Source organism: Patella vulgata, chromosome 8 (genome assembly GCF_932274485.2).
Source record: "Patella vulgata chromosome 8, xgPatVulg1.2, whole genome shotgun sequence".
Classification (NCBI taxonomy): domain Eukaryota; kingdom Metazoa; phylum Mollusca; class Gastropoda; family Patellidae; genus Patella; species Patella vulgata.
Genome location: NC_065886.2, coordinates 5,032,293 through 5,059,550, shown reverse-complemented (window position 1 = coordinate 5,059,550; position 27,258 = coordinate 5,032,293). Strand labels below are relative to the sequence as shown.

The 27,258-nt window shown below is 37.6% G+C and overlaps 1 protein-coding gene across 4 annotated transcripts; it reads right to left on the bottom strand.

Moving 5' to 3' along the window:
• On the bottom strand, window positions 1-27,258 carry LOC126829418 (follistatin-related protein 1). 4 transcript variants are annotated; one of them, XM_050559320.2, is made up of 10 exons: window positions 27,101-27,258; window positions 22,435-22,516; window positions 20,588-20,603; window positions 10,807-11,022; window positions 9,278-9,412; window positions 8,426-8,564; window positions 6,995-7,107; window positions 5,027-5,090; window positions 2,565-2,635; window positions 1-2,014 (listed from the first exon to the last, which is right to left on the bottom strand). In XM_050559320.2, the coding sequence occupies exons 2-10, from the start codon at window positions 22,507-22,509 to the stop codon at window positions 1,833-1,835; spliced, it is 1,011 nt and encodes a 336-aa protein (XP_050415277.1). In that variant the 5' UTR covers window positions 22,510-22,516; window positions 27,101-27,258; the 3' UTR covers window positions 1-1,832. The 4 variants fall into 4 exon arrangements, with proteins under 4 accessions (XP_050415277.1, XP_050415278.1, XP_050415280.1 ...); XM_050559321.2 differs by lacking the exon at window positions 27,101-27,258 and adding an exon at window positions 25,233-25,258; XM_050559323.2 differs by lacking the exon at window positions 27,101-27,258 and adding an exon at window positions 23,205-23,312.

Sequence of the window (27,258 nt, the reverse complement as noted above, 5' to 3'; positions counted from 1 at the left end):
ATGGATTGAATTATACTTGGGCTATAATAAAAGTATTTAATAGCCGTGTTTTTTTTTTTACGACGGTGTCTGACAATAATTGACATGTTAAATTATCTCCCTTTAATTGACAGTCAATGGAAATACTCGATTGTCAGTCCGGAACGTTCCGAATTGACGGTACTGCAATCGTGTGACGCAGAATTCAGTCCTGTAACAGTTCTGCCAGTCCTGACAACTGGGGTGGTGTAAGAAGAATCGTGACGTAATTAAATACAACGAATATGTTTCACCTGTCATCGTTGGTGGAGATATTTTCTCATGTAATCTGCGCATGAGTTCTAGCCCAAATTGTCATTTTCACTCGATTGTCACTATTTTTGGATTTGAGGATTCCGGAACGTTGAATCGTAACGTAATAACAAAAACAGAATAACAGACAGTAAAAATGCAGAACACATAATTTAAGGAACTTAAAGGGCAATACAAATTTAACCAATATCGGGTGGTGCCCTGGCTGCTACTTTTACTCTTTTTTTTCGCTTCTACTGTCCTTGAGACAGACAGTTCTTTTTATGAATACTCAACTGATATAAATTAAATCATTACATGGCGAACCGTTCTAATCTAGTTAAAATCTCGGGCATCCGATGGCATCTAGAGTTGATTATGGTCTCTTGTCATGTTAATAAATGTCTAATTAATAATCTATATAACATTTAAAGCTTAAAGATACATTATGGGAGATTTTTATAGAGAGTTGGCCATTCTTGCTATAACAGTTCAAAAGTAGATGATGAAAGAAGAATATATTGAAAAATTCAGTCAAATTACTTTATTCTGAACATAGTTATCATCGTTGTAATATTTGCCTAGAAATGGTAGCGAAATGTGTCTTCACCTTCGCCGATCGTTTGATTGACAGGCGTTAACTCCACCTACATATCTCGATTATCAATTAAAGTTTTCAATGGCATACGGAAACGCTTTACAGCGGCCTCGCTAAGTACACTCTATCATTTAGCCTCGATCTAACTGACGTATTTTCATCAGGTTACCCCTTATTTGATTTAATCAATTAGTGAAATCCTATTTAAATCCTAGCTGTAGCCGAGCCATCCGTGGGGCTACAGAGTTGATTTTGGTCTTGTTGTTTAAATAAAGATCTAATTTATAATTTCTATAACATCTGAAGCCTAAATTAAGTCTTGCAATAATCAGATTTAGCTCTTGCATAATGCATGTTTAAAGAAAGACCTGTAATAAGCAGATTTAGCTCTTGCATAATGTATGTTTAATTGTCTTTTAATCATCTACTATATTGATTATGACCTGTGTGTAGAGGCTATTATTTAATATAGTAGTGTCTCTAATTTGATATAGGCTAAGACAGAATCAAGGGGGTTTTTTTTACAGACGAAATTACAGCAGTTACTTCCCTTGTATTAAAATGGCGCGCATGATCTCAAGTACCCGTATTTTGATACCGGGTTATCAATTTTCAACAATTTATTCAGATCAAATAGTACATTTAAATTTTAATAACCTAAAGATGGTTCAAATAATAGAAGAAAGGCAAATATACTCGGCTATAATACGTACATGTTGTTAAATTACGTTCGGTGTACCTTTATTATTATGCAAATACGGAGGGTAGGGGGTGCCTTGAGTAGAATCATAATCCATAATCGTGACTTATATTACTGGGTAATTTAGTCTATAAAATTGTACAGGATTAAATTAAATTATAAAATCGGATGAATTTATCGAATTGAATTAGAAGTAAAATAGTTACGTGTTTAATTTAATGATATAAAACCACGTGGATGATTAACGATCAAACTTAAAGATCTCTACATATGGGCATCTTTGTCTACTTTCATTTTGTTTAACTGTTGCACTATTTCATCTTTAATGGCGGCATCTTTAACCTCGTTCTCTACATCCGATAATTTGACATGATGGACAGCCCGGAAGCCTTGTAATAATTCTTCTGTTTCTTTACGACCTGGTAGACGGCCGTCTACAACTGGTCCTATAATGATAATGATAATAATAATAATAATAATAATAATAAAACAGAATATTAATGAGGCGGATATTTAAATACTGGGTGAGGTAGTGTTGCGTCAGGGGCATCTAGAAATACTGGGTGAGGTAGTGTTGCGTCAGGGGCATCTAGAAATACTGGGTGAGGTAGTGTTGCGTCAGGGGCATCTAGAAATACTGGGTGAGGTAGTGTTGCGTCAGGGGCATCTAGAAAGTAAGATTAGTTTCCTTCCTGTGAGGCGAAGTTACAACCAATAAACCACGGTGCCGGTGCTGAACATGCCTTAGTCAAAGTGTATGAAAGATACAAACAGCTCTGTCCTGACGGAAAATCTTCTCAGGGCGAATTGTAATCCGACAATTAAGACATAGGAGCTTTTCTTATGTAGTCGAAGAATTGGTAGCTGTAAATAAATTTCATTAAGATGATTCCACCTGACCTTTACTAAAACCTTTGCCCATGTAAATTCTACTTTATAGATATTCAAATGGGTAGGGGATGGAAGCCCAACGATAAAAGTAAGGGTTTCATTTACCTGGAACACCCATTTCTTTCCCTTTAAAACATGGTGCGCCCGTACACACCCAGTTGCCACACGCGCACACACTGAAATATAACAATAAATATATCATATACATACATGTAAAAAGTTGATACAAGAAGAGAAAAGGCAAAACTCCCTTGATGGAGTAACTATAGATGGACAGGTTGGTAAAGCTGCGTGGGTACTGGATCAGGAAGGTGATACCGGCGGGACCAGCGAGCAATAGATTAAACTTAGGAAACCCCGCACAACAGACTTGGTGTATTTGAATCAGGAAGATGATACCGGCGGGAGCAGAAGAGAGCAATACAATTAAATTTAGGAATCCCCACACAATAGCAGCACAACAGACTTGGTATATTTGAAAAAAGGGTATTACAGGTTAGGGATTCCTAAATTTAATACATGTAATAATTATAAGGGATTCGTGGTGACTCAAAGGAGCAGGCGCTGGCTCACAAATCCGGGAGATCCGGTGTTCGGTGTTGGCTGAGATTGTCCCCCGGGATTGTCCAGTGTGATTTCACCTTGTCAGTGGTGCAGGCTGGAGGGCCTGGCAAGGACAGCGTCTAGTCGTTCGGGTGGGATAAAAAAAAACGAAGTCCTGTGTTCACATTAGCGTTTGTGTTAAAGAAAATTTGACAGTTGAAATTCGAAAAAATTGTACTCCGCAGCGCCACTGCCGGGGCTTTCCTTCATAGTTCTACACTGTATGGTGTACGTCCGAGTTCATTAGCCCAGTCGGTGCAGAAACGTAGATCCTTAAAACCATTCCAGTTCAATAATAGGGTCATCACCGAGTTTGTTTCCACATAATCCAGGAATCTCTAACTTAATTTTATATTAGAAGAATAAATTCCTCAAAATTCTAAACAGATGATGTGTATCTCTAGGCAACATCGTGATTCGTTAAGAATCGACCATAAAAACAGAATATCAAAGGACATTAATCTATCCTTTTTTATTACTTACTTATCTCTTCATGATAAAAAATAATTTCCAGCCTTTTACAAATGTAGAATTCAGGCTATAAGATATTTTACCCACGTTTAATTAGACGGTATGGGATTTATCGGGTATTAAGATCTTTAGTGAATAGTTGTAATTAGACGCTTTGATGATAACCTAAGATGTAATCGTACGTCAGTCAGTCTTCATTAGACCAGTCATTGAAGATAAAGTGGAAGAGTCCCATTACATTTCATTTTTATAGTCAGCATAGCACAAAACTTTTATTACAGAGCGAGAGAGGTGAGAGGTAAGGTCTACTCGACGACACAAACTAGGTCATATCGGGACTAACACATGGCGCAAGTGTATTTCAATAAATCGCTTGCGCGTAGGGGTCTTTAGCAGTGGTGGGGGGGGGGGTAAATCGGAGAACCCGGAAAAAACCCACGAGGTTGGACAGGCGATCCTATTCCTTGTCACGTACAACCGGTGGACTCATGATCAATGACAGACCGTATGATACAGCGCGCACGTGCTAACCATTCGCCTCCCCCAGAGAGAGAGAGAGAGAGAGATGGGGGAGGGGGTATAATGTCCACTCGACACCAAAAAACACTTTTAATACTGAGGAACTCAAATATTTACTTTTTTCCAAATGGTTGATGTCAATCAGTAATTAAGGCAGTTTTGGTCTTTAACGAAACTTCTCAGCATAAGAAGTATTGAATTGGACAATTTCTATCAGTAATCCGTCTGAAATCAACATCATCTGCTTCAACTCAACTGTTTATTGATTAACTTCTAGATAACCAGGGAAAATATTGACTTCAAACAAAACGCCACAGACAAATGATCATCACATTTCAGTAAATGTAACTTATTAACCCTTGTTAAATGAAATAAAAATGAAAGTAGTCTAACAAGTCTACGCCGCCAAGGTTTGTCCCCCTCGGCGTTAATCCAAAAATAAATAGATGACATGCATTCATTACTTGTACATTTATTTTTTTATAAAGCATTAACAAATCAAACTGTACACGATCCTATTTATCGAAATTAGTCATGGTATTGATGTAATGAAACTATGCACCAGGTTTCACCACTCTCCCGAAAATATAAACAAAGTCGTGGTGTTTCGAAGATTCAGCGGAAAAGATCAACATTTAAATCTAACCAATCTGTTTAAAACACAGATACTATTTCGTTTCGGTTTTTTTTATGGGTCATGCGGTTGATGTGAGGGATTAGCCAATGAAACGGTCTGTTACGGCGAGTTCTTGGCGTTAGGTGCACGGAACCGTGGGTGTCCCACTAGAAACATCAACGATGATTGGTAAATCAAATGTCTGACACCAGAGGGTCAAAAGCCGCTTATATGACCACAGACACGAACTCAAACTACAGCCGGTCAGATCTTCATGTATTGCAAGCCATCGAATGTATAAAAAAAAAACGAAACGAAATATAGATGTGTATTTTAATCAGATTGAAATCTAACCTACCAAACATTACAATCTAACTTAGTTTGGGCACCATCACTGTATGTTTTATCTTCTAGTGAACATTCTGTGAACAAAACAAAATGTTTTTATTAAACTTTATTACAAAATACAAATATAGTAATACGATATCTGTGAATCACAGTAATGTTTCAATGAAGCTATTTGGCGCAATATAGCCTGGTAAGGCTGGCGTGCCATTAAACAAAATTTCATTAAGCCATTCAATGGAGCCAGGTAACTGGTATTACAAAAGTTTCAGCTGAACCCGGTAACTAACTGGTATTAAAAAACGAGATTGTTCTTATTTTATTCGATTTAGTTGTCTTCTAATGATACTCGACTCTTTATGGCGGGAGACACGGGGTGAGGGGGGGGGGGGCTAACGAGAAACAGTGCTCAGTCGATTGGATGGGACGAAAAACAGAGGTCTTGTACACACACGTGGACGTAACAAATACTTGGCAGCTGTAATTCAAAATAAGAGTAGATCAAATCGCCAATATCCGGGCATTTCCATCACACTGCCCGTTTTAATTAGCCCGGTCAGTACAGAAAAGTAGGACGTTAAACCTTATTTCAATCCATTTTCAACTTCATGAGACCCAGGCCCTGTTTCTCGAAATCTTAACTAATGATAAAATCCAAATTTTAGTAGATACTTCAAGCACTAAAATCAATTTAATATTATCCAATCAAATTACTAAAATTTGGATTTTATCCTAGTTAAAATTTCGTGAAAGAGGCCCCTGCTGCGTAGCTAGAGCTCACGTTACATAATAAATATTCCGACCACTGGTGTCTTTGTTGTCCTTTTTTTAGACGTTTCTGATTAAAGGTGTTGGTAGGGGGTGGGGGTGGATGGCCGAATGGTTAGCACATGCGCGCTGTATCATAAGGCCTCTCATTGAGTCAACTGTCGTGATTTCGATTCCTCAGTTGTACGTGACAAGGAGTAGGATCGCCTGTTCAACCTCGTGGGTTTTCTCTGGGTCGTCCGGTTTCCTCCCACTGCTAAAGACCCCTACGCGCAAGCGAATTGTTGAAATAAAATTAAACCATATGTTAGTCCCGAAATGACCTAGTCTGGGTCGAGTGGACGTTAAACCCCATCTCTCTCTCTCTCTCTCTTAATCATAATCCCCCAACCACCTAGCAATGTATGGTAGGCCATGACTCGGATACACGTCAAATAGATCCTACGATGTGCCACAGAACCGAATGCCCCCCACCCACACCTCTCGCATTATTGACCAGTGTACGCTTCCATACCCCACCCCAGCCACTAAAACAAAAATAAATAAACCCCAACAACAGAGAGAGAGAGAGAGATAGAGAGGGGGTTAACGTCCACTCGACACAAACTAGGTCATTTCGGGATTAACATATGGTTTAAGTTTATTTCAATAATTCGCTTGCGCGTAGGGTTCTTTAGCAGTGGGAGGAAACCGGAGGACCCGGAGAAAACCCACGAGGTTGGAGAGGCGACCCTTCTCCTTGTCACGTACAACCGGGGATTCGAAACCACGCCAGTTGACTCAATGACAGGTCTTATGATAAAGCACGCACGTGCTAACCATTTGGCCATCCAACCCCCCCGGGGAAACTGAAGGAAAACCTTGCGGCTGAACAGGTGACAGACCCTACGCCTTGCCACGTAGAAGAACAAGCGTGGGATCGAACCGATTTTAATTTGAAAATAAAAACGTCTGACCAGTAAATGTAACCTACCTCCTGTTGGTAGGGTAAAATGTAAACTACCTCCTGTTGGTAGGGTAAAATGTAACCTACCTCCTGTTGGTGGGGTAAAATGTAACCTACCTCCTGTTGGTGGGGTAAAATGTAACCTACCTCCTGTTGGTGGGGTAAAATGTAACCTACCTCCTGTTGGTGGGGTAAAATGTAACCTACCTCCTGTTGGTGGGGTAAAATGTAACCTACCTCCTGTTGGTAGGGTAAAATGTAACCTACCTCCTGCTGGTGGGGTAAAATGAAGACCAAAAACAGTTGCAAATTCGTCTCTATTTAATAACCAATCATTGTTGTCATCACCCATATTAATTAAAGCATCCATACACAGCCCTCTACAAATATAAATACCATGATATTAGGTACATAGTCTCCTCTAATCATATAAACACTATATAGTTCATCAAAATTTTCTGGCGTGGTTTCCCCTTGTCAGTGGTGCAGGACGGAGGGCCTGACAAAGACAACTTTCTAGTCTTTCGGATGGCACGAAAAACCGAAAGATCCCTTGGCAGTTGGAATTCGATATAAAAGTAGGCCTTAGCGCCGCTTTCTGGGAAAAATTTCTCTCATAGCACACTGCATGGCGTATGTCCGTCTTCATTAGCCCGGTAGGAGCAGAACAGTAGGACGTTAAACCCTATTTTATTTCATTTTTTCTATTTACCTAGTAAGTATAGTACCATGTATAGGGTAGATAAATATGGAAGACCAAACAGCTTTTTATTCAGTGTTCTTAATTAGTTCTTAGTTCTTAATTAGTTCATAGTTCTTAATTCATAGTCCTTAATTCCTATTTCTTCATTTGTTGTCGTATTTCGACATTTGTACACTAAAATTAACATTTGTATCTTAAAATCAATATTTGTTTTACAAATCAGACATTTTGTCATATCAGATTACATAAATTCAACAAACGATTTAAAACACGTTTAGTACCTGTGAGTACCCTGACCCAACTCAAACACAGAAGCATGGTTATATTGATAGTTATTAACCAGTTACAATTGTTAAATGAAAAAATACCGTAAAATATCTTTTGTCGAGACAACTAGTCTCTTCTCTGATAAATCAATGATATACTCCATCCCTCGTTCAAAACAAGTATGATCGTACTATAGACAAGGAACTGGCCATGTTGTGGGATGAAATTTAAAAGTCTAATTCACCACAACGGTGCAGAAATCTGCAAAGCAGAAACATGTCATGTCATGTCGATCGAACTCGAATTGACGGAGCATTAGGCTTTTTTTCGACAAGCGTCACCTCGAGATGAGAAAGAGAGAGAGAGACGTGGTTTAACGTCCGCGTAGGGGACTTTAGCTGTGGAAGGAAACCGGAGGACCCGGAGAAAACCCACGTGGTTGGACAGGCGACCCTACTCCTTGTCACGTACAACCGGGGAATCGAAACCACGCCAGTTGACTCAATGACCGACCGTATGATACAGCGTGCACACGCTAACCATTCGACCATCCAACCCCTCTACCTCAAGAAGAAGAAAAAGCAAGATGGGTAGCCGTTACCGACCAGTTCCTGGTCCCAAAACGAAACCAAACCCAATATTATTAATGTGTTTCTTGTGACATTGTAATGTGCGTCTATATGGAACCACCTGCATGTAATTACAGGACGATTATTGTTATTAATCACCTGAGTATATGAAGACTTGTGTCCGTTTCTTTTTCATCTTTTTCAGTACATTTTAACATTTCGTCACCATCCAGATTACCGTCCTTGTCCTCATCACATTTTGTAAACGTTTCTACAACAACATCACTGTATGGTTTACCTGTAACATAAACATCAACAACATTACTGTATGGTTTACCTATAATATAAACATTAACAACAACATCATCACTGTATGGTTTACCTGTAATATAAACATCAACAACAACATCACTGTATGGTTTACCTATAATATAAACATCAACAACAACATCATTGTGTGGTTTACCTATAATATAAACATCAACAACAACATCATTGTGTGGTTTACCTGTAATATAAACATCAACAACAACATCACTGTGTGGTTTACCTGTAATATAAACACCCGTCTACATTATCCTGATTGGTGTAGACAGATATGGCGTTAACTCAGTCTTATTTTAAATCAAGGTTACATCAAAATGTGCAAATTTGTGAACTCCGAATTAATGAGAGGTAGTATATTTCTTTTAGGAAGATAAATATACTCCTTGTCGTGCAGGACACACGCCATTGCTCCCCAGAACAACAGGTATATTAAACTATGTACCAAATAACGTGAAATTTACTAGGTATATTTAACCAGGTGCGTTGTTAAGGTATATTGGTCCTGGTACCAGGTGTGTGCATTCTAATAAAGGTTTGGTACAAGATAAATGCCGTCGATCTCATCAGTGTAATTTTGGCAAATAAATTAAACTCGACTTCGATCTCATCAGTGTAATTTTGGCAAATAAATTAAACTCGACTTCTTAACAGTATAGGTGTTTTAAGAAAGGGTGCCAAACTTACCTGAGGCAACCTTTGTTTTCAGCCAATCTACAAGAAGTTGTCGTAATTCATCTCTTTGTATCTGATAACAGACCAATGGTCGTCTACTACCAGCTGATTTCTTCTCTATCTCTTTCTCTACTTCATTAAATTCAACTATAATACAAATATATCAACGTATGTGATTGGTCTAAACATAACCAGGTATTAATTCTGGCCAATCAAATACAACAACAGGTAAGACAAGGTAATGTGTTGGAAATTCGAAAAGGGAAATTGAAAGTAAATAAATGGAAATTAACATTAAATATCAAATAAAATATAAACTACATTTACTACTTTAAATCAAGGTAAAATTTACTCAAATAATAACAAGAGAAAACAGTATACATGTAAAAAAGACATAAGAATATAGAATTTAAAAGATGGCGGCGTTCAAATGGCTTTATCAATGCTCCCTTGTAACAATTTCTCATAACCACAAGATCACATCCGACATCTTGTTTGTGAATTTGTTTCATTAATACCAGGACGCCGTTGCACACAACAGACCCAGTGTCCATTAAATAAAGCTAAAGATATCACGAATCGAAGATAGCGTTGCCTGTTTTAACACGTACAATTTTATGGATACACATTTGCAACATTTCGACAAGGATACTCTCGTTTCCATCAAGAAAGGTTATCAAAACTCAAGCTTTCGAGGGCCCTGATCATACGATGATCTGACCGGATGTAGTGGGGGTTGCATCAGGGATTATACGAGCGGCTTTTGACCCAATGACGCAGACATTTGATTAACCAATCAGCGTTGATGTTTCTAGTGGTTACCCAATTACTCACCGTAACAGACCGTTTCATTGGCTAATCCGTCGCAACAAAGAGAAGGCGGGTTATATAACAACTCTTTCAGATCCAAGTGTAGTAAAGACAAGTAAAACAAAATTTAGAACTATAAAAAACGAAACGAAATAGGATCTGTGTTTGAATCTGATTGATCAAAACGGTGCAAAGTAATAAATCCAGTAATTGTGTATCCATAAATTGAAATTGTGTTTAACTTCCTACTGTTCTGCTCCGACTGGGCTAATGAAGACGGGCATACGCCATACAGTGTGCTATGAGGGCAATTTTGCCCGGACAGTGGCACTACTCTAAATTCGAATTCCAACTGTCAAGGGATCTTTTACGTGTACACCAATGTGTACACGGGACCTCAGTTTCTCGCCCCCATCTAAACTAGACAGCTGTCCTTGTCAGGCCTTCCGTTCTGTTTCATTAACAAGGAGGAACCACGGCGAAAAATCTGGATGAACTTTCTCGGCCAATGCCGGGATCGAACACCCGACCTCCAGTCTAGCGAGCCAGCGTCTTACCCACTTAGCCACCGTGTAACCATAAAATTGTATCTTGTATTAATATGTTTATTTACTAAATGCCAATCAAAGAAGGCATTTTCGTTTTCAGCAAACCGACTTGCATTGATAAAAACACTTGAGCTCGAAGCAAACTAAAATAGGAAGTAAAAAAATAAAAGAAAATATTCGTACTGAGACAGGGTCCGGTGTGTAAAACAGACATGTGTTTATTATCTAGACATGCTGATCTGTGAAGATGACAATAATTGGTGTATGTGTTACCATCTGAACCACAGACAAGGTATTGTTTAGATTTACACCTCTTTCTACAGATACAAGTCTTCTCGCCATCATACCTAGTTACACAACGTCTACCTGATTTACATCGTTCATTACCACATTGACGAGCTACATCAAAATATACAGGGATGAAATAAAAACATAAAATACATTAACATCTATCTAAAAATAAACAAAAAATATGAAAAGCATTTTCTTTCAGGAGGATGAAATAAAATATAAATCTCAAAATAAAAAAATAAAAAAAGCATTGTGCTAATGAGGGAAATTTTTCCCGGGCAGCGGCGCTACGGCTTACTCTTATATCGAATTCCAAATGTCAAGGGTTCTTTGTGTGTACGCCAATGTGTACACGGGACCTCGGTTTGTCGTCCCATCCGAAAGACTATACGTTGTAACTTGCCAGGCCCTATGTCCTATACCACTGTCAAGAGGGAACCACCTCGGATAACCCAGATGAACTTCCGGCGGGATCGAAAACGGGTTCCCAGGATGACAAGCCAACGTCTTATTCACCGAGCCATCGCGGCTCCATTATCTTTCGAATTGCCCTGGTGGAAAGATAGAATAATATAAAACCATTATCTACATAAATAAAATAACAGCTAAATGGATTTGACACAAACAGGGTGTTGAAACAAAGACAATTAAAACATACAATTTTACAAATAAAAAATCTATCTAATTAAAATTCAACTAGCTAGCAAATGTTCACCATTAAATTACATTATCGCCCTCAAAACAACAGCTGTTGTAGACGACTGATTAGAAGACTAGGATAACATTTAACTTATCTTACCCACGATCGATTTAATTGGTGGGGATGAGGGGGTAGGGTGTGCGCGTAATATCATAGGGTCTGTCATTAAGTCAACTGTTGTGGCTTCGATTCCGCGGTTGTATGTTATAAGGGGGGTTGGATCGTTAGTGCTTGAGCGATGTATCATAAGGTCTTTCATTGGGTGAACTGGCGTGGTTTCAATTCGCCGGTTGTACGTAACAACCTCATGGGTTTTCTCCGGGTCCTCCAGTTTCCTCCCACTGCTAAAAGCCCCCTGCATGCAAGCGAATTATTGAAATAAAATTGAAACATGTATTAGTCCCGAAATGACCCGACTTGAGTTGAGTGGACGCATTAAATCTCTCTCTCTCTCGCTCTCTCGCTCTCTCTCTCTCTAATTGATGTTTATTAATATTGACTCTCTCTCTCTCTCTCTAATTGATGTTTATTAATATTGACTCTCTCTTTCGCTCTCTCTCTCTCTAATTGATGTTTATTAATATTGACTCTCTCTCTCTCTCTCTAATTGATGTTTATTAATATTGACTCTCTCTCTCTCTCTCTCTCTCTCTCTCTCTCTCTAATTGATGTTTATTAATATTGACTCTCTCTCTCTCTCTCTCTCTCTAATTGATGTTTATTAATATTGACTCTCTCTCTCTCTCCCTCTCTCTCTCTCTCTCTCTCTAATTGATGTACATATTATGTATGTACATTTTATATGTATGTATGTGTGCATTGGTGGATAAACTGGTTAAGCAAAAAAAAAAGGTTTATCATTGGCGACTCTAGAAAGTAGTTGGTTAGATCTCAAAGTCGATTTTTAGGTGTTTGTGGTGTGTGCAATCATTTCGAAGGGAACTTCGCAATATCGAGGAACACTTCTTGTGGGCCTTTACAAAGGACGCCGCTAACGCTAATTGAATTTATTTCATGCTTATTCCACTATTGATAGGCAGTATTATCCGCTTTGATTTCACTACAATTCAGGTAATTCAGCATATGCACGTACAAATAAATACACTCAATTCAATAATAGATCGCCTGCTATATTTACACATCAATTGGTACATTAATCGATCAAAATCGATCTGATAAAAAAAATAAACATAATTACACTAAAATCTACTTTATACTGTTTGTATTGTATTCGATTTTTTTATTGTTAATTCCACGCTAACGTGTAATCAATATGCCTAGTCAGCATTCCTTCAAGAGGCAGACTCTTTTCTATTTATCTGACATTTCTTTCTTGACTTAGTTGTAATTTACAGGTCTTGGTGACATCGACTACATGACATTGGTAGTACTCTACTTATAGACATTGACTACATGACGTTAGTAGTCTCTACTTGTAGACGTCTAGGTGACATTGACTACATGACATTGGTAGTACTGTACTTACATACGTCTTATAGACATCGACTACATGACGTTAGTAGTACTTACTTATAGACGTCTTGGTGACATTGACTACAGGACGTTAGTAGTACTGTACTTACATACGTCTTAATGACATCGACTACATGCCGTAAGTAGTACTCTACTTATAGACGTCTTGGTGACATTGACTACAGGACGTTAGTAGTACTGTACTTACATACGTATTTATGAAACCGACTACATGACATAATATAGTTCCCAGTTGGGGTGTGGTCGGGGAACGTACGGCCAGGTGAAAACCCACGAGGTTAGACAGGCGACCATATGCTGGGTATCGAACCCACGCCAGTTGATTCAATGGCAGACATCATGATCTATTTTATAAAGCGCAAGCATATGACCATTTGTAACCCATCACCGCCACCACGAAGAGAGAGAGAGAAATGGGGTTTAACGTCCACTCGACACAAACTAGGTCATTTCGGGACTAACATATGGGTTAATTTTATTTACATAATTCGCTTGCGCGTAGGGGTCTTTAGCAGTGGGAGGAAACCGGAGGACCCGGAGAAAACCCATGAGGTTAGACAGGCCACGCCAGTCGACTCAATGACAGACTTTATGATACAGCGCGCGCACGGTAACCATTCAGCCATCCAACCCCCCGCCACCACGAAGAACATTACATGTGTTTCCCATCAAATAAATAGCACAGGTCCCTTTAAGCGTTTGACATGAGATTGACATGATTGAATCTGGGTGGATATTGTAATTAAGTAGAGCTTCATCGATTATATTATAACATGACTTGTGTTAATTGCACATAAAATAAACATGGATTACCCCGCCAACAATACACGTGATATTACTGTATCGTTACTCTATTGTTCATGATATTCATCCCGTAGAAATTTCTAGTTTATACCGTATGAGAGCCACGGCGGCTCAGTGAGTAAGATGTTGTATCGCTAACTTGGAGGTCCCGGGTTCGATCCCGGTGTCGAGAAAGTTCATCAGGATTTTCCGGCGTGGTGGATGACATAGGGCCTGGAAAGGGACAGCGTATAGTCGTTCGGATTATACGTAAAACCGTGTATACATTTACATGCACGTAAAGGATCCCTTGTCAGTTGGAATTCGAAATAAGTGTAGGTCTAGTGCCGCTGTCCGGGCAAAATTTCCTTCATAGCACATTGTATGCCCGACTGCATTGCAACAGTCAAGGGATCTTTAACACACGCGCCAATGTGTACACGAGAACTCGGATTTTCGTCCCATCCGAACGACTATACGGTGTCCCTTGCCAGACCCTCTGTCCTACACCACTGATAAGGGGGGGGGGGCACGCCAGAAAATATCGATGAACTTTCTCGGTCAACCAAACGATCGAACACGGGAGACCAGGTTAGCGAGCCAAGGCCCTACTCACTGAGTCACCGTGGTTCCGTTTGATCAATATAAATTCACCTGAATCACATCAAAAAGATGTTTTGTTAAAATTTGGAACTGTAAGCTTTTGAACATTCAAACCGAGGACTTTTTGATTTCAAATTAGTCTTTTTACCAAAATTTCAAAAGTTTTTCCGAAGAACAGAAAATCAAATTATTCTGGCCTGTGTAGAGGACTGATTAAACAGATTGCGTATTTTGTTCATCATTGTCGAGTTATTCCTTTCATACTTGGATTGTTTTACAGTCGACAGTGTTGTACCGTGGATATATCTGCCATGTCATCTAAATTTATTGTATTCAAAGTTTTCAGAACAACAAAGAATATTGATTGACTCTTTGTCGGGTTCGTTTTAATATCTCTTATCTTTGAAATAAAATAAATATTTTATCGATCCAAAAACGTCCGTAAATACAAAACGAGACAACTTAGTACATGGACTTCATCAGAGAAACTGACAGAGTTGAATCGGGTGTTTAGAACTGTGTACAAAAGTATACCATTGTTAGCTGCGTGAGTTCTTCAAATGAGAGGTGGTGTATGCATTCACCGCCCTGTACCGTTCGACAATCTCAGTACTCGTACCGATGTACAACATATACGGCTAAGGTCTTGGTCACGGTTTCATCATTAAATTTAATTAAATATTATTTTATTTAATTAGAATGTACTTTATCTTATCTAATTAAAGTGTACTATATTCTATCTAATTAGATTGTGCTATATTTTATTTAATTAGACTGTACTATATTCTATTTAATTAGATTGTACTATATTCTATTTAATTAGATTGTATTATATCCTATTTAATTAGATTGTACTATATTCTATTTAATTAGATTGTGCTATATTTTATTTAATTAGACTTTACTATATTTTATTTAATCAGACTATACTATACTGTATTTTATTAGATTGTAGTATTCTATCTAATTAGATTGTACTATATTCTATTTAATTAAATTGTACTATATTCTAGTTAATTAGATTGTACTATATTCTATTTAATTAGATTGTACTATATTTTATTTAATTAGATTGTATTATTATTTTATTTAATTAGATTGTACTATATTCTATTTAATTAAATTGTACTATATTATATTTAATTAGATTGTACTATATTCTATTTAATTAGATTGTACTATATTCTATTTAATTAAATTGTACTATATTATATTTAATTAGATTGTACTATATTCTATTTAATTAGATTGTACTATACTCTATCTAATTAGATTGCATTATATTCTATTTAATTAGATTTTACTAGTAGTAGATAAGATAAAATAAGATGTTTAATGCATCAAAATATCCATTAAGGACAGCATGTATACATATACACTAAAGACATGGTCATATACATTTAATAATACATAGACAACACATACATACACAAATAATACATTACAAACAGTATATAGTATTTACATGTATAGAGGTTCAATTACATGTTGTTGCCACGAAATTTGATTTAGAATTAGATCTTTTATCAAAAACACGTAAAGCCACTGCCTTGTCTATTGATTTTGGCAGGTCAAACAGATTAATAAAAATGTAGGAAATCTGATGATTTACTGAGAAGGCTGGGTATAAATGGGCTTTACGTATTTCTTCATACTTGCTACAGTTTAGCAAAAAATATTGCTCGTTTTCGATCAAGTTTAAGTATTATGACGTTCTGTTATCCCATTTAGATAATTTACTTTAACAATCCTGTTGTTTCGACTATTAATCTTTTTTTTATTTTATGAAATGATTTCAATGGAGACTTAAATCGAAATTTATTCCACATTTTATGAGACAAGGCAGGACTTTTGACTCGAAATTGTTTTAATAAATCGGATCGGGAAAGATTTCTATGAAACCCGCTGATATAAATTGGTTTGTAATTGGTATGTCGATTGTTCTTTATTGTAATCAAAGAAAGAAAATATTATGGATTTGTGTCTGTACACAGTATACGATGAGATTATAGAGATGAACATAGAATGTGTGTTAAAAAGTTGATCCACATGCATGAAATATCAATATTATTTAAAATATATAATCAGAGCGGATGGTTGAATGCCTCCGTTTGAGATCCTACGCCTCATCACGTACAAGCGAGGAATGGAAACCACGCCACTTGAATCAATGACAGAATTTCTGATTCAACGCGCACGCGTTAACCATTCGGCCATCCAATCCCGCTCTACCATTGAAGAGAAGTTAAGCTATATATCTTTGACAACCACGTAAATTTACAGTAACATGTTTAACAGTGTTTGATATAACATGAAATTGATACAGTAGCTATATTACCCTTGTGATAAATGCGACTTTAATGTCTCGCAGAGAAAATTGTTATATCGCTGTTAGATAAATCTTTATCTGCATGTATATTCTATAATAACCTTGCCAGTAATTTCAAGTCATACCCCAAAAAACGACGAAAAACCCATTAACGTTAAATATCAACAGAGATTTAATCTATATTTCTATGGTTCCATTAAACGTAGAAAATATGCTTTCATCAGCCGCGAGACATAATATACGCACTAGCATGTGTCCACGAAGGCGAATTGCAAAGTTGAAATTAAATGGCTTAAAGTCCTACTTTTCCGCACTGACTGGGTTAATGAAATGAAATGGGGTTTAACGTCCTACTGTTTTGCTCCTAAACTGGGCTAATGAAGACGGGCATACGCCATACAGTGTGCTATGAGGGAAATTTTGCCCGGACAGCGGCACTACGGCCTACTCTTATATCGAATTTCAACTGCCAAGGGATATTTTACGTGCACGGGACCTCGGTTTGTCGTCCCATCCGAACGACTAGACAGCTTTCCTTGTCAGCCCCATCCGTCCTGCATCACTGACAAGGGAGAACCACGTCGGAAAATCTGGATGAACTTTCTCGGCCAATGCAGGGATCGAACACCCGACCTCCAGGCTAGCGAGCCAGCGTCTTGCCCACTTAGCCACGTGATCCCCCGACTGGGTTAATGAAGACGGGCATATATCTTACAGGGTGCTATTAGGGGAATTTTGCCCGAACAGCGACGCTGCGGGCTATTCGTTTTTCGAATTCCAACTGTCAAGGGTTCTTTTACGTGCACGTCATGTGTACACCGGATCTCAGTTTTTGTCTCATCCGAACGACTAGACACTGTTTCTCTTGCAAGGCCCCCGTCCTGCACTAAAGGGGAAAACGCATCAGGAAAAACACGAAGAATTTTCTCTGCCAACACAGGGAGCGAACCTGAGACCGCCTGGATAAGGAGCCAGCGTCTTACTCACTGAACCATCGCGGCTCCAATTGATGACCGCTTAGACGAAGAAGTAGTGATAATAATGTTAATCCATACAGTTTGGTCATTTGTGGAATTTAGAATCCATTGCAAACTATTGTAAAAATTGGATCTCTAAAATATCAGGCCAAAAATGGTTCAATTCTGTTCAGCATTAGACAGATATGATCAATTGAAAATACCCCAAAATTTGACATCGTCTACAGGCGCTATAAACAAGACAGCATTGAGTACAGTATTTTGACAGGCATCATTGAGGTGGAATTGAACCCAAGATATTTTGATTTTGTTGTCTTACTTAAAAAGTTAAATAATCACTTTGAGTCAATTTTATCGTGGATAATGTTGTTAAAATTAAAATATTGTCCGATATATGCTAATGGCGATCGGCGACTCCGAAGTTTATTTCATAAAGTAACCAATAAAGATAATATTTCCATATGCCATCTCGTGCGGCTCATTTAACACCAGAATTACGTTAAAGTAACGATACGTGATTTGCATTAGTCGCTAAAATATAGAATTTCTCACGGCTTAATCCTCAGATTGAGAATTTAACATTTAAAGATACATTATGAGAGACTAGATAAAGAGCTGGAAGTTCTTACTATAATAGATACAAGCTACATAATGTTAAAGGGAATTTGCCGAAAATTTTAGTCAAATTGATCCACTCTGAACCGAGAATTTAGCAATTGAATTTACCCTTGATCAACATTACTAAAGTCGGTATGATAGAAAAAAACATAGTCCCGACTATCCATTTCATGATTAAATCACGAATGAAAGTTGATCAGCAAATCGGATCCAAATCCAGTAAATATCGCAGGCTAGCAATGACATCGAGAGTAGATTATGGTCTAATGTCTAATTAATAATTTAGATAACATTTCAGGCCTAAAGAAAGATCTGATATAGGCAGATTTAGCTCTTGCATAATGTATGTTTAATTAAGAAAACAAAATTAAAAAAACTCTGACGCTTAGATAATCGGATTTGAAACAGGCCTATCAATAAATTTTCGCGGACAATAAAATGGCGGCTGGCTGATTGCATAGATAGTAGCACAGGTCGATGATATTTCAATTCTATATAACTTTGTAAATACTTAACCGCACTAAATCATTTTTTTGGACTGAAACTCATAGTTCCCAATATTCTAGTTTGCGATTCACCATTATTGCTTAAAATGGCATCGGATTTCTTCGATATTAAATAGATTAGAAAGGTTCAGTCATGTTTTGATTTAATTTAAAAATGGAGGAGCGAGACATAGCTTCGAACAACCAGTAAGGTGATTGAAATTAATGCACATGTCTTGCCAAACCTTCAAATGCTAATATCTTCGCCCGCAACAGAGCAATAGAGTAATTTGAATGAAATTTTCAAATTATTCATTTTACATTATCTATTTTTAAACTATGATAGCAAGAAGGTCCAGCTCTTTATCTAAATCTTACATAATGCATCTTTAATATAATATGCAACTTCAGTCACAAGAAATTATTTTAGCTATAATTATTTTGTTATAAATGTTCACAAAACATAATAAAAATTAATGAAATATTTCCTGCTTCCATAAAATGTTCTTTAAATCATGACATTAATATAATAGGATATTTTCAGTGTCATACTTTTTTCTGCTTTACACGAACAATTTCATGAGCTGTGTTTGTTAGAGAGAGGCGGTGGCACAGTGGGGAAGACGCTGGCTCGCTAACCAGAACGTCCCGAGTCCGGTCTAGGTGTTGCTCGAGAGACTTCCCCTTGTCAGTGATGCAGGGCGGAAACCTGACAAGGAACAATGTCTGGTCGTTCGAATGGGACAAAAAAACCGAGGTCCCATGTACACATTCGCATGCACGTAAAAGAACCCTTGACAGTTGGAATTCGTAATAAGAGGAGTGCCGCTGCACGGGCAAAGTTTGCCCATCTTCATTAGTTAAGTCAGTGTAGATGAGTAGGACATTAAACCCCATTTTATTTCTGTGTTTGCTATATGCAATGTTTAATTTGTCCATGGAGACAGACTATATAACAACTACAGTAAACAGATTATAAAGTTAACCAGTAATTTAAGAAAAAAGAAACTATTAGAATTAGCCTGTTTACATCTTGTCTGTTGGAAGTTTGACAGAATGAAGGTCAAGGCGATCTTGTTGTTTCACTCATTAAAAGATTAGTTTCACAATTCTAAATCTGGTATACAGAGATTTGCTTAATTATTTAAGTCATAGATCAGTTTAAACATACGCTCGTATAATTTGTTTTGACGTTGTTTTTTTTTTTGTTTTTTTTTGGGGGGGGGGGGGGGGGTGTTGTTGTTTTTTTCATCAATACAAATAACTTTGGATACATCTAGATTGGAAACAATATATTAAATATCTGAAACATCCATTCGATTATCAGAAATTGTAAGATATACTACCGTAAGGTATTACAAATGTACATTCATAGCTTAAGGTCAATCTGGAAATATGTTTGTTAGTTATTTAATACAACAGAATCACATTTTCAATACGTTAAGAATATTAACGCTTTAAGATTGTGTGTGGTGCTGCTGGCGGTGTTGGTGGTGGGAGGGGGGGGGGGTACATTACAACTAACAATAGAATCCCATCTTCAATGCGTTAAGAAAATTAAGGCTTAACATATTGTGTGTGGTGTTGCTGGCGGTGTTGGTGGTAGGGGAAGGGGAAGGGGTACATTAAAACTAACAATAGAATCCCATCTACAATGTATTAAGAATATATAAGCTTTACATACCTTCCTTTTTACTGGGCTACATCAAGCATGAAATTAGAAAGAAAATTAAAATATTATACACTTTCTATTATACCACTTATAATATCAAAACATCCCGTTGAGAAAATTACAATATTTTAAGTTTAATACATATCAGGTGTTTGCAGTTAAAATTGGCAAAAATATCATTTTCAACTTCAAATTCAAACGTTTGAATATAGCTATTCCATGGGGGGGGGGGGGGTTAGAAAAACAAGGGAGGTACTTGTGTTATTATTTCCGGTGTGAATGATTTTTAAGTGTGTGAATGATACCTATGATCGTATAATAGTGAGTTGACAACCTATTGAGCAAAAGGCACAGAAATAATTGTTTTGACTTTCTTAGAAAATATGAAAATCTCGCTTTAAAGGACATAAGTGGGGTTGTGTTTACTACATGATGAAACACGAAGCTACATCTTTTACATTTTGAATGTGAAATTGAATGATTAAAAATTGGAATGAGTTTTTAGGTTATTATACTTCACAGCTATAACCAGAGACAGTTTTAAAGTTGTCGAGTTTATTATATCTTAGTAAACTGAGTGGAACAAAAATAAATCAGTTTTGTGGTAACTCGACCCCGTTATTATACGCTATGCAGTTGGAGAGAGAGAGAGAGAGAGAGAGAGAGAGAGAGGAATGGGGTTTAACGTCCACTCGACACAAACTAGGTCATTTCGGGACTAACATATGGTTTGATTTAATTTACATAATTCGCTTGCGCGTAGGGGTCTTTAGCAGTGGGAGGAAACCGGAGGACCCGGAGAAAACCCATGAGGTTGGACAGGCGAACCTACTCCTTGCCACGTACAACCGGGGATTCGAAACCACGCCAGTCGACTCAATGACAGACTTTATGATACAGCGCGCGCACGCTAACCATTCAGCCATCCAACCCCCCCCGCTATACAGTTGGAGAGGTATATTATTGTAATAAACTAAGCTGGGTTTCTAAAAAAGAAAGAAATCGGGTGTAACGTTCTACTTTTCTGCTCCACTGGGACTAATGAAGACGGCACACGCCATGTTGCATGGACAGCGGGGCTATACGGTATACTACTATTTCCAATTTCAACTGTCAAGGGTTATTTTACGTGCACACCAGCAACCTCGCTTTTCTTTCCATCCCTCCGTCCTATACCACTAACAAGAGGAAACAATGCCTCAAAATCCAGAGAAGAGAGAGGGAGAGAAATGGGGTTTAACGTCCACTCGATACAAACTAGGTTATTTCGGGACTAACATATGGTTCAATTCTATTTCAATAATTCGTTTGAGAGTAGGGGTCTTTAGCAGTGGCAGAAACCCGGAGGACCCGGAGAAAAATCCACAAGGCTGGACAGGCGATCCTACTCCTTGTCACGTATAACCGGCTAATCGCAACCACGCCAATGACATACCTTATGATGCAACGCACACACGCTAAACATTCGGTCATCCAACCCCCAAAATCCCTAGGAATCTTCTCATCCAACTTGTGGAAGGATCCCGGAACCTCCAGATTATGGAGCCCGGCAACTCCAGGTTATGGATCCCGGCAACTCCAGGTTATGGAGCCAGGAAACACCAGGTTATGGAGCCCGGAAACTCCAGGTTATGGAGCCCGGCAACTCCAGTTAGACACCACCCAACTCACTGAGCCATATATAGTTTCTGTATAGTATGCTACCTGATCATCGTCACTTCAAATACATACATGTACACGTACGTACGTGAACTTAATGTATAACATGAAAAAAGGTCAATGCGCTAAGGGGGCGTACCAAGGAAAGGTCAAGTGTTGGCGGGAGAAGGGGGGGGGCACATAAATATCTTAAAACTCACCTTTCGTTTGCTTTTAGCTTCAGTGGGGGAGAGTAAAACAACCACAACACATACCAATAACAGGAGTCTCATCATCGTGCTTCTATAACATAAAATACAAAAAAAATAAAAACGTCTGGTCGGTTATACGATATAATCAACTCTATACCAACACTTCAGCTCATACGTCATAATAAATAGCGTACATCTAAAAATATCACCAATATCTCAAATCACTATAAATAGAATATATTTCACCAATATTACCAATATCTAAAATCGCTATAAATAAGAATATATTTCACCAATATCTCAAATCACTACAAATAGAATATATTTTACCAATATCTAAGAAACTTATATTTTACAAAATATAAAGAGAAATCTACTGAAGCTTATATGGCATATGTTGACAAAATTTCATAAAAGCAATATCATAACACAAGCGTAGGCATTTAAAATGACTACATACAACATAGTGAATTGATAAAATTATTTCGGAAAAATTGTCCATTCATAGGCAATATCATCCCAGCAATCGCATAATACCTTCCTGATATCTCAATATCATAGGCATTATTGACCCCTGTACCCTTCCATACCCCACCCCAGCCACTAAAACAAATATAATTAAATCCCAACAGAAAAAGATTTCAACAGGAATAAAGAGGTAAAAGACTGAATTTCCTCGAACACACTGGTGGTTTCGATTCCCAGGTTGTACGTGACAAGAAGTGGGATCGCCTGTCCAACCTCGTGGGTTTTCTCAGAGTCCTCCGGTTTCCTCTTACTGTTAAATTATTGAAATCAATTCAAACCATGTGTTAGTCCCGAAATGACCTAGTTTGTGTTGAGCGGACATTAAAACGGTCTTAAAACCCATATCTCTCTCTCTCTCTCTCTCTCACACACACACATACTCTGAACATAACCGCAGTGGTTAAATCGTTTGTCATATTTTCAGTAATTAGCTGTTAGTTATATACCATGTTATGCTTTGTAAAAACGAACAGGCAGCATATTTCTCGCTTTAGTATCAAATTAATTATAGTTTGCCTCTAAATAAATTTTGGCAACTTGTCATCCACTGTTTTTCTGCTGCAGCATTTTTGTCGCATTTTCATCTTTTCTAACGTCGTGAGTCAGTCATCAGTAAGTGAAATTTAACCACAGTTGGTAAAAAGATAAAATAACTTCAGTTTTTGTTTTTCTCTCAATACGAAATTCCTGATATAATGGAAAAGATGAGAAAATATTCTTGATTTGGTGGTTTTAGATATTTTTGGCAGTGTTTATAATTAAGACTACTAAAACATTTAAAGGTATGATTTGCAGAAAACTTATTTGTCGCGCCAAACTCTTTCTTTTTCTGGCGTGTTTACATCTTGTCAGTGATGCAGGGCGGAGGGCTAGGCAAGGAAAGTGTCTAGTCGTTCGGATGGGACGAAAAACCGAGGTCCCGTATATACACTGGCGTGCACGTAAAAGAACCCTTGACAGTTCTAATTTGAAATAAGAGTAGGTCGTAGTGCGCTGTCCGGGCAGAATTTCCCCCTTATAGGACACTGTATGGCGTATTCCTGTCTTCACTAGCCCGGTTCGGAGTAGAACAGTCGGACGTTAAACCCAATTTCAATTATTCATTTGCAGAAAACTACTTTGCTGCGTGAAACACTTTCTTGTAGAATATATGTCCTTCTTCATTAAAGATACATTATGGGAGATTAGATAAAGAGTTGACAGTTCTCACTATTATAGTTTCAAAATAGATAACGTAAATAGAATATGCTGGAAATTTCAGTCAAATTGCTCCACTCTGAACCGAGATATTAGCAATAGGATTTTAGGCCTAGCCCGATCATCATTACTAAAATCGGTACGATAAAAAAATAGTCTCGATTATCCAATGTTACGTTTAATTATTTTTAAAAATGTATTCCAATCCGCTAAATATTGCAGGCTAGCGATGGAGTTGATTATGATCTTTTCCTGTTAATAAATGTCTAATTAATAATTTAGATAACATTTCAGGCCTGCAATAGGCAGATTTAGCTCTTACATAATGTTTAACCCAGTAGAACAGTAAAGGGGGAGAGAGAGAAATGGGGTTTAACGTCCACTCGACACAAACTAGGTCATTTCGGGACTAGCGACCTTACTCCTTGTCACGTACAACCGGGGATTCGAAACCACGCCAGTCGACTCAATGACAGACGTTATGATGCAGCGCGCGCACGCTTACCATTCAGTCATCCATCCAACCCCCCAGTAGAACAGTAAACTAACTCTATTCCATTCATTCATTAAAATATAAATGTGGAATAAATAATATTCCTAGGGGTGTATATTACTGTTATCCTAAATTAAAAGGAAGGTAGGCCCTGGGAGGTATCGGAGATCTCCCCTAGAAAAGTGTGAAACGCGATGCCATTTGGGTAAAAATAAAATCATGTTTGCTATCTTGAAAAAGGTCGCTATGACAGTGATAATCAACTATAAAAAGTCAACCAATTATTTGTCATCACTCGAAAGAGAACAAACCTGAATGGACAAGGCCAAACTCTTCATATGTGCTAGGAAGAATACAACATGTAAGGTAATGATATCAACTCAAAACCAAACTTGCCTCTGAATTGGTCTGATATTATATTATAACGTTCGTGTATCATTTGACTTATTATCTATGGCGGAACGATTTCCTTTCAACCACTGATCCAGTGCCTCAGTCGGGTGCCACATACAAATTATAATTGAGATGACATACCGAGCCCACACGGGCCTACCCTGTCGTGGGAGAAAACATAACTAAAAAGGCTTACCCGGGCCTACCCTCCAAAACACACTTGACTGTGCCATGGAAACCACGAGCGTGTTTGTAACAAACGAGGCCAAAATACCGGAATATATCGAAGAATACCGACTGAGAAAATGAGCGAACATCATTGTGGTATTATTCACAGATGACATTATCTGATGCGTCAATTTACCGTGGAAGATGAATCACGTGGTATTTAAGTGTGGTATAATTTATGAGATGGTGTATATTTGTTATATAATAATGATGAAACAAGTGTAATGTTTATATATCTATCAACAATAACCATGGTGTATATATATAACCTACACGCCCACACACACACATATATATATATTCATCACTTACACATTTACAGAACCTCTCAACACGTGATTAGGTTTGAAATTGCTTAAAGATGCCTTCGCGCGTACAAACTGTATGATTTGATGATATATTTGGACTAAAAACATATTCAAACTAGTTAATTATAATAATATAAGCTATTAAAATTTGCTTCAAATCCCTCTCATAACTTTGTATTCGGAGAAGATACCCAAGCTATAAAAAATCTATTTTCAGAAGCTATGTTTGTCACCTAACTTAATTTAGAGAGGGTCCATTTGTCATTTACCATACATATTGAGGCCTATGTAAATTCGTGAATTATTTTCTGCCAACTTCTGTTTCCGTCGTTTAATACCAGAGCCCTCAATGTTCCCCAAGAAATAACACCCTGGCAGACAATAAGCCGTCGGGTTGCCAGTTAGTGATACCCTGACATTTTTGCCTAGTGCTCGCCTCATGGGTGTTTTTCAGGTAATCCACTAAATGTCTAGTAAGATTGTGTTTTCCATATATACCAAATTTACCATACTTTTATTGGAAATAACCACTCGATAAATACATTTTAACGATTGATTTCGATTCCCACGGAACACGGACCATTTTTAAGCTAATAAACACATATTTGCAATCTAGTGACCTCGTCCCTTGTTCGGTCGGTCCCATCCCGGTTGGTCTCAAACGTAGGAAATCAAACCCACTACGCTTCATTTCATATAATTTGTGTCGTTCAGAACTTATCTGTACCCGGGAAAGATAGAAAATCTTCTAAGAATCTTTTTTGATATCAGAAAATATCAAGACAATTCGATAATGTAAAAAAGGGAGTAGAATGTTTTATTAATCGCCCAACCCTTTTCGTTGATAGCCCAATAACAATACATTCTACAGTACATTTCGCCTGTGTGATAACTTTCATATTCTACTGGTCAATTGGACAATTAAAAGGGCTGGAAAGGGTTCGGTGATGGATATAATCTTCGTTCTTTTTAGCATTATCGACTTGGGTTGATAATTTTTTTGGAGATTTTCTATATACATATGTATATCACACAGACCATTAAACATTGACTGATACAGTTCGACAAAACAGGCATTAAACACTGGCTTATACAGTTCGACAAAACAGGCATTTAATCTGACTAAGATTGAAACGACTGGGGAAACCCCGGCCTACATCAATGAATAATTCATTTATGTAATGACAATAAAGACTCAGGTGGTCTAATCGTATTTTAATTCCGTCAATCTGATAAAATCAAACTACTTAAATAGAGGTGACATTAAACAAATATCTCGATAGCGATATAATGGGCTGTATATTAAATAAAACACGTTTGTACTTGGATTGTTTGTCTCCCTACTCGAGAACTAAATAATCCACACATTGAGAGAAGTTTTCGTATACAACACGCCGGTCGCCGGGATTAACGGTTGTAAACTCTTCGGTATTTACAACCTGCCTCGAGCTATTCAACAACTTTATATACTTTGTATATATATATAGGTCACGTGTGTATATTATCGTGGAATAATAAACATATTTACCTGTAATTAACGGCGGTATAAGATCAAAGGCGCTTCACCTGTCAAACAGACAGTCCGCGCTTGTATAATTCCTGATATTCTAATCACTGCCAGACTTTCTGCAATGCTTATTGACTAAAGTTCTGGTGTTACTTTCAACTCCCGCGTTAAGATAACTG

Bases quoted from the DNA above. Each gene is read 5' to 3' on its own strand.
- LOC126829418 (XM_050559320.2), bottom strand. From the start codon at position 22,509: ATGATGAGACTCCTGTTATTGGTATGTGTTGTGGTTGTTTTACTCTCC. The intron at 9,413-10,806 runs GTACGAATATTT...TTTGTATTATAG, and splicing joins ACACACCGGACCCTGTCTCA to TTGAATTTAATGAAGTAGAG. The intron at 7,108-8,425 runs GTGATTAATAAC...TTATATTTGTAG, and splicing joins ACAAGTCTTCATATACTCAG to AGGGCTGTGTATGGATGCTT.